Consider the following 8393-nt stretch of genomic DNA (forward strand, 5'->3'; position numbering starts at 1 on the left):
ACGCTGGACTGGAAGAAACACAAGCTGGAATCAAGACTGCCGGGAGAAATATCAATAACCTCTGACATTCAGATGACACCACCCTTATGGCAGAAAGCAAAGAAGAACTAAAGAGCTTCTTGATGAAACTAAAAGAGGAGAGTGAAAAAGTTAGCTTAAAGTTCAACATTCAGAAAACTAAGATCATGGCATCTGGTCCCATCACTTCATGGCAAATAGATGGGGAAACAGTGGAAACAGTGACAGACTTTATTTTGGGGGGCTCCAAAATCACTGCAGGTGGTAACTGCAGCCATGAAATTAAAAGATGCTTGCTCCTTGAAAAAAGTTATGACCAACCTAGACAGCATATTAAAAAGCAGAGACATTACTTTGCTAACAAAGGTCTGGCTATTCAAGGCTATGGTTTTTTCAGTAGTCATGTATGGATGTGAGAGTTAGACTATAAAGAAAGCTGAGTGCCAAAGAATTGATGCTTTTGAACTGTGGTGTTGGAGAAGACTCTTGAGAGTCCCTTGAACTGCAAGGAGATCATACCAGTCCATCCTAAAGGAAATTAGTCCTGAATATTCATTGGAAGGATTGATGCTGAAGCTGAAACTCCAATACTTTGGCCACCTGATGCGAAGAACTGATTCACTTGAAAAGACCCTGATGCTGCAAAAGATTGAAGGCAGGAGGAGAAGGGGATGACAGAGGATGAGATGGTGTGGATGGCATCACCTACTCGAAGGACGTGAGTTTGAGTAAACTCCGGGAGTTGGTGATGGACAGGGAGGCCTGGTGTGCTGCACTCCACTATGGGGTTGCAAAGAGTTGGACACAACTGAGCGACTGAACTGAAGTGATTGTGACTACTTATCTACTAAAATGGAGACCCCTTTAAGTATTAGATATTCACCTTAAATTTCTAGCCCTTAGCATAGTGCCTGGATAGGAGAAGTATTAAATAAATACTCACAAGGTTAAATTTAATCCCACCCCCAATCTCCAGGACCAGACTCCATTAATCCCACCCCCACTCCATTTCTCTCACATCATTCTCAATCTTATTCTCCACTGCTGTCTTCCTTTCAAGGTAGTAATATCCCTTCTCTACCCTGGGCTTTCCAGGTGGCATTAGTGGTAAAGAACCTGCCTGCCAATGCAGGAGACGTAACAGACTCAGGTTTGATCCCTGGGTCAGGAGGATCCCCTGGAGGAGGACATGGCAACCTATTCCAGTATCTTTGTCTGGAGAATTCAATGGACAGAGGAGCCTGGCAGGCTACAGTCTATAGCATCGCAAAGAGTCAGACACAAGTGAAGGAACTTAGCATGCATATAAAAGCCTTCTCTACCCTAAACAAACAAAAAAGCCTTCTTTGATTCTGCTCCCTCTTTGAAATACTAGCTCATTTCTCTCTTCAACAGCTAAGAGATAACTGTTTCTCAATTTGTCTTCTTCCCAGTTAGAATACATCTTTCTTTTCTCATATTACAAAGCCTGTGCTTCTATTTAGCTCTTATACAAATTCTATTTATTAGCCTTAGATGTTTAAGTGCCTTTTCTTGACTACACTAATAAAACCTGAAATTCTTCTCTGTCTCAGTCAGAAAACTATAAACTGTTACCAAAAACAAAAAACCTCAAAAAACAGACAAAAAAAAAAACAGACAAAAAGAAAGATTCAAAAAAAATTCACCTATTAAATGAAAAATGTGTTACCTGAGTAAGAATTAAGAGAAACTGTCCACCGTACTGTTAGTCCTAGTAAGACTGCAGCTGTCATCAAGTACCATTTCTCCATATTTTTTCTTTGAATTCAGGAAGAGGAAAAAAATACAGGAATACTAATACAGGAATACTTTTAACATGCAGTCAATCACTTCTTTTCTTGATCAGAGAAATATTATCAATTATTTGGAATTAGGAGTTTGAGAGGATTTTAATTGATGCTTCGTTTCCAGTTAAACATTGATTTTTATCTCTAGGAAGAAGTAGCCTGCAGGGAAAACAAAAAAAGATACCAAGATTTAGCTGAGCATAGTGCCCAAACAACAAACATTAAACCAAAGAGAAAGACGGAGAAATGGGGGAAGGGGACAGTCAAAGAAAACAGATAATTTTAAGTTCCTTATTCCTAGTCCTCCAGTCAGGAAATGAACCTCAAAAGATTAGCTCTCCGGGACTTCCCTGGTGGTCCAGTGGTTAAGAGTCCATGCTCTCAATGCAGGGAATTCGAGTTTGATCCCTGGTCCTTGGGGAACTAAGATTCCATTTGCCAATCGGTGAGGCCAAAAATAAAATAAAGGAAATTTAGAGAAACTAGGACTTGCTAGATTAGAAAATAAAACAGTTTCATACTCAAAAGATTAATCAATTAATTAATTCAGGCAATTCCCTCATGGTCTAGTGGTGAGGGCTCCATGCTTTCATTGCCAAGGGTACAGGTTCAATCCCTGGTCAGGAATTAAGAACCCACAAGCTATGCAGTGCTAAATTTTAGGGGAAAATTGGCACATTTAAAAGCATTTTTCTTACTTAAAAATAGCAAGGAACAACTCTAGAATTAATAAGTCTAGCATCTCAGTAAGTTAGAATGACTCGAAGCATTTAATAAGGCTATGTGAATGTATTATTCAAATTTTATTTATACAAATTCCCTTTTTCTTTCCTCCCTCTTACTGCATCCACCTTTGATCATTTCATTGATCACAAGATATTCTACAAGAGGCAAGGGAGGAGGAAAAATGAAAATAAATCAGTTTCTCACATTGATTCCAGGTTTGACACAGTTTATGGGCCATTATAAACTTTTCAAATCCTTTTTGTGTGTGTGTGTGTGTGTAATAAAGTTTTATTAAAGTATAAAGGAGATAGAGAAAGCTTCTGACATAGGCATCAGAAGGGGGCAGAAAGAGTACCCTCAAATCCTTTTCTAATCCAACTCAAAAAGCCCCTTTTAACGTGTTGCACTATATATTCCAGAATTGCAACACAACACTCTATTTCCTGCAGAGATATCAAGTTTAAAATTGATTTTACAAATGCTAAGTCCTGGATTTAAAAATCCATAACTTAACTGATATTCCATTGTCGAAATTTTAATCAGTAATACAACCAAGTTAAATGAATTATCCACAGTTCCAGATGATCATATTTAAATAACAAAAATAAGACAAAATCAATGACCCTTAATAATCATAATGAACTTTAAAAAAAAGAATAACAATGCTTAACTAATAATACGCTGATCAAGTTTTTTGTTTGTTTGCTTTCTGGCCTCACCAAAGGGCTTGTGGGATCTCACTTCCCCAGCCAGGGACTAAACCCAGGCAATGGCAATGAAAGCCGGAAATCCTAACCATTAGGCCACCAGGGACCTCCCTGATCAAGTTTATTAAGAACACAATGGCGGAACTGCTGACAGATGAAAGGATCATATCCAAAAGATTTAGACAACATCTATGATGGGTCAAATCTAACTCCAGAAATCATTGCAGGGATAATAAATTCAAAGTTCTGCACTTAAACGTCAAAAAAAAAAACCAAAAAACTGCTTGAGTACTGAAAGGGAGGCAACAGATAACAGATCAGCTCTGGATGGACCCAGATGACCCTGATGACCAGTGTTAGATTAAATATTAGGAAAACTTTTCTAACACCTAGAGTTGTCCAAAAATTAAATGAGCTTCTTCTTAAGAAAGGAGTTACTCTCTCAAAGGCTCAAACAAGGACTTCCCTGGTGGTCCAGTGGCTAAAATTCTGCACTCCAGATGCAAGTGACCCAGGTTCGATCCCTGGTCAGGGAACTAGATCCCACATGTTGCTTCCTGATTTAAGTGGTTGTTAAAAGATGTGTTTACTTAATGATAAATCAGTTAGTTAAAATTTATGATTTGTGGACAGTATTTTCTTTTACATGTTATAATAAAAGTTACAAAGGAAATAACATTTATTTGTCAACTAGAATATAAGCTCCAAGCAAGCAGGGATCCTCCTATCTTAGCCGCTGCCCAGTTCCCTGCTCATAGAACAAGGCTGGTACAGAGCAGGTAACTCAAAAGTATCTGCTGAATGGAGATCTTCGGGTGAAGAAGGGAGGTACCTAATTGTACTGAGTCCTTTGTGGTTTAAAGATATTATCATATGAAATTCTTAACCGATCTGTTCTCCTAGAACAGTAAAAAGGGTTGTTTTTGTTTTCTGTTTTATTTTACTATTTTTCCTTTCTGTACAACAAAAAGTACAGTAGCTTCCTAACCCATTCTCGCGGGCAGCAGAGAATTCTTCTGTCCCAGTTTACCCAGAGGGTGCGTCTCAGCAGAAAAAATGTCTGTCGTCCACGTCCCAGGGCCAAACTTGTTCCTTTCGGTGCGAAAAGGTCCCTCCCCCAGGTGAAAAGCACAGCCAGGGAGTGTTGCTATCCCAGGAGAGGACATCTCGCCAAAGAGCCCCCTCTTGGTGTGTCTGCCCCTTTCTCCGGCGGGCCGGACCCTCAGGACCGCAGGAACAAGGATGCCAAGCTTTCCAGTCCAGGATACCCTCCATGATCACCGCATCCCCCACCCGGCCCCCAGTCGAGCCTGCGGGCGGGACTGAGGAGGCTTCGCTTCCCCAGAGCGGAGCAGAGCTGGGAGCCAGACAGCCAAGCCCCAGGCCCTCCCCCCTCACTCCAAGCGCCCCAGAATTCCAGGGACCCGGCCTCTTACCCCACCGCTCTCCGAACGTAGGGATTCGCGCCGCAGCAGGTTTCAGGAAGGCGCCTGCGCGCTCGCCCCCGCGGCGAAGAGGCCTGCCGGCCTGCCTTCCGCGTCCGCGTACTCGCGCACCGTCCGCGTGCCCGGAGCGGGAGCGAGCCCGTCGAGCGTGTGGGGAGGGGCGGGGAAAAGGCGCGGAGTGGAGAAGGCGGGCTTCGGAGGCGAAGCACGAGCCGCTGGAATCCGAGAGGCCTGGTGTCTGGGTGAGGCTTGGGGCAGGTGGAAAGCCCCTTGCTCTTCTTTCCTGGGATCGTGGCCAAGGCCTGAGCGGCTGCTTAGTCCACGGATTCCTGTTAGGGGAGCGTCCTGGCGCGCTTCACACAGTGGACAACCCATGGCTAGTCCTCACCAACGAGCAGGAGATCTTCCTCTGGACCTATGCCCTTGAGGAGCCAGAAGGCCAATGGGCTTTACTTTCTTCAGGCTGCATGCCTGCAGAGAAGTAGGTATTAAGCTGGGAAGCCACTTCATGGAGGAAATAGTATTGAACTCCAGGCATCTTCAAGAAACTGTGGGGGATGCTAAAGAACAGCCTTGCCCTCCAGTAGGCATCACACCTTCCCCATCAAGCAGCTTGGACCGCATATTCCCAAACTTGCAAATAATAACCACATTCCCTTACTTTGGTCAGGGAAATGCCCTCATATCCCTCTTCTGAATCCTGCCATTCTGTAAAGCCAGTCCCGCTATAATCCCTGAAAGTAACCACACACCATGAACATGAAAATGTTAGTTGCTCAGTCGGGTCCGACTCTTTGCAACCCCATCAACTATAGCCTGCCAGCCTCCTCTATACATGGAATTCTCTAAGCAAGAACACTGGAGTGGGTAGCCATTCCCTTCTTCAGGGGATCTTGTGGACCCAGAGCTTGAACCTGGGTCTCTGCACTGCAGGCAGATTCTTTACAGTGTGAGCCACTAGGGAAGCCCAGTTTGGCTTTTTGTTCTTCAGTAACTAAGGTTAAGTCATATCCAACTCTTTGCGACTCCATGGACTGCAGCACGCCAGGCTTCCCTGTCCTTCACTATCTTCTGGAGTTTGCTCAAACTCATGTCCATTGAGTCAGTGATGCCATCCAACCATCCTGTTCTTTGTTGCCCCCTTCTCCTCCTGCCCTCAATCTTTCCCAGCATCAGGGTCTTTCCCAATGAGTCAGCTCTTTGCCAGGTGGCCAAAGTATTGGAGCTTCAGCTTTGGCTTTGGCTATGGCTTTATACTGGGGCCACTCACCAATGGAGGAGATGGAGGTTCAGTCCCTGGGTTGGGAAGATCCCCTGGAGAAGGAAATGGCAACCCACTCCAATATTCTTGCCTGGGAAAATCCTATGGACAGAGGAGCCTGGCGGTCTATAATCCATGGGACTGCAAATATTCGGACACAACAGCAACTAAGCAACAACAACATGGCTTTATAACAAAGTGGCTCTGAACAACTCTCTGGATCATGCTTTCTTCACCTGTGAAATGAGTGAGTGGGCTAGATAAACTTTCAGACCTAAAATTTTATCCTACTATATTTTAAAGACCGTCAGCCCTGGAAATATGAAAAAATATGGCCAAGTGTCTGCCTTCAAAAAATTTTCATTCTCATTGGAAAAGCATAAAAGGATAGAACAGATGCTAAACGTCAGATTACTAGTATATGCATTAAGTACTGTAGGAGTTCAGAGAAGAACATTCATGTAAACTAAAAATTATCAAGAAACACTTTCCCTAGAGAAGTCAGCTGAGCTTTGAAAGAAAGCCTGGGCCAGGAGAATGGGAGTAAGACTCTTGACAAAGGAATGGTTCAAGCCAAAATTGTGGCAGTTGGGACTTCCTTGTCAAGACTCTGCACTTCTAATGCAGGGGCCTAGGGTTTGATCACATATTGATATTTCAGAAATATCAATATATTGTAAAAGATATATCTTCAAATAATGACAATTGGTATCAGTCTCTTCTTTCTTCCTCCCAACCTGATAGCTTCTGATATAGTATTCAGAGCAAAGTTGGTGCTTAAAATGTTCATTGAATAAATTGTGGAAGGAACTTCAAAACCTCTAATTCACAGCTGAACTGCCCCACCAATGCATCTGTATACCTACTCCTGCTCTTTCCCTCCACTAGGTACAAGTTGGTGATACAGTGCTGAGCATAACTGCCTTCCTCCACTAGGTACTGTCACTCTCTGAATGTCCAGTGTCTATACATAACACTCAGTAAATGAGTTTGGGATGAGGTCATTAGGATTCACTGTCACTGGTATCTTTATAAGACGAGGAAATTTGGCAATGGACATGCCCACATGCAGAGGATAGTGTGAAGACATGGAGAAGATAGAAGTGTACAAGCCAAGGAGAGAAGTCTTAAAAGACACCAACGCTGCTGACACCATGATCTCAGACTTCTAGCCTCCAGAGTATGAGAATACACATTTCTGTTGTTTAGGCCACCCAGACTGTGGTTTTCTCTATGACAGCCCTAACAAACTAGTACACACCTTATCAGTGGTACTCTGAATACTCGGAGTAGGCCAATTCCCTCACACAAATCATACTTTTATAGTAATTTTCTAGTCCCTTCCCTAGATCACTTCCACCTATTAAGAAAACAAGCCCTTTTCTATATCAGGCCCAGGACTTTCCTCTTCTGTATCAGGCCCAGGACTTCCCTGATTCTAGGTGAAAATCATTCACCTGATCATAGCTGTTCAGGTGGCACTAGTGGTAAAGAACCCACCTGCAATGCAGGAGACACAGGAGATTTGGGTTCGATCCCTGGACAGGAAGGTCCCCTGGAGGAGGGCACATCAACCCACTTCAGTATTCTTGCCTGGGGAATCCCATGAACAGAGGAACCTGGCAGCTGCAGTCCACGTGGTTGCAAAGAGTTGGACACGACTGAAGCAACTTAGCACTCACGCACGTTGTTGGAAATAGATTTTTTTTTCTATCTGTATATCTTCCTCAATTGACCCTTATGTGTCATTTCTATTCATCTGAAATCTCCAACATTCATCATACCTTTGTCTCCTCCAGGGATAAGTTCACCTAAGTAGCATAGAGTTAGAGTGAATCTCCAAATTTCCATCTAGCTATTGGCAAAATAGTCTCCTCCTTCATATGCTAAAAGTTGTTCATACCCAATTCACTTCATCATCACAATAACCCTGAAAGAATATTAGAAAGGTATTATTATCCCCTTTGGACACACAAGAAAACTTGACAGCAACATTTCACAAAGTATGTCATTCAGTGGGATAACTACTGTCCAAAAAAAAAAAAATGTGAAAAAAGTATGAGAGAACTTCCCTAGGGGTTCAGTGGTTAAGCCTTCATCCTTCCACTGCAGGGGGCGTGGGTTCCATCCCTGGTCAGGAAACTAAGATCCCACATGCAGTGCAACATGCCCAAGAGGTAATAATAATAATTTTTTAATAGCATGAGGATGATCTCTTGATACAGAGATAAGTTTGAAAACAATGGGTTACACAAATCTAAAAAGAATTCTTTACTTCAGGTTTTCTCAGAGGCTTTTGTGTGTTATTACATATCAATGTAAAGGAAATCAGTCCTGAATACTACTCATTGGAAGGACTGATGCTGAAGCTGAAGCTCCAATACTTTGGCCACTTGATATGAAGAATTGACTACATTGGAAAAGATCC

General features: G+C 42.9%; 1 protein-coding gene across 2 annotated transcripts in view; it reads right to left on the minus strand.

The window, feature by feature from the left end:
• Positions 1 to 4809, minus strand: part of ALG6 (ALG6, alpha-1,3-glucosyltransferase) — a 57980-nt gene extending 53171 nt beyond the window's left edge. The window contains exons 1-2 of one of the 2 annotated variants that reach the window (XM_010833895.1): positions 4696 to 4809; positions 1709 to 1985 (exon numbers count right to left, since the gene is read on the minus strand). In XM_010833895.1, the coding sequence (XP_010832197.1) occupies positions 1709 to 1790 (82 nt within the window). In that variant the 5' untranslated portion in view covers positions 1791 to 1985; positions 4696 to 4809. Of the gene's footprint in view, positions 1 to 1708; positions 1986 to 4695 lie in introns of those variants that run through there. The other variant, XM_010833896.1, reaches the window with a different exon arrangement.
• Positions 4810 to 8393: the final 3584 nt, after the last annotated feature.

The sequence above is a fragment of the Bison bison genome, unplaced genomic scaffold (genome assembly GCF_000754665.1).
Source record: "Bison bison bison isolate TAMUID 2011002044 unplaced genomic scaffold, Bison_UMD1.0 scf7180017863957, whole genome shotgun sequence".
In the NCBI taxonomy this organism is placed as follows: domain Eukaryota; kingdom Metazoa; phylum Chordata; class Mammalia; order Artiodactyla; family Bovidae; genus Bison; species Bison bison.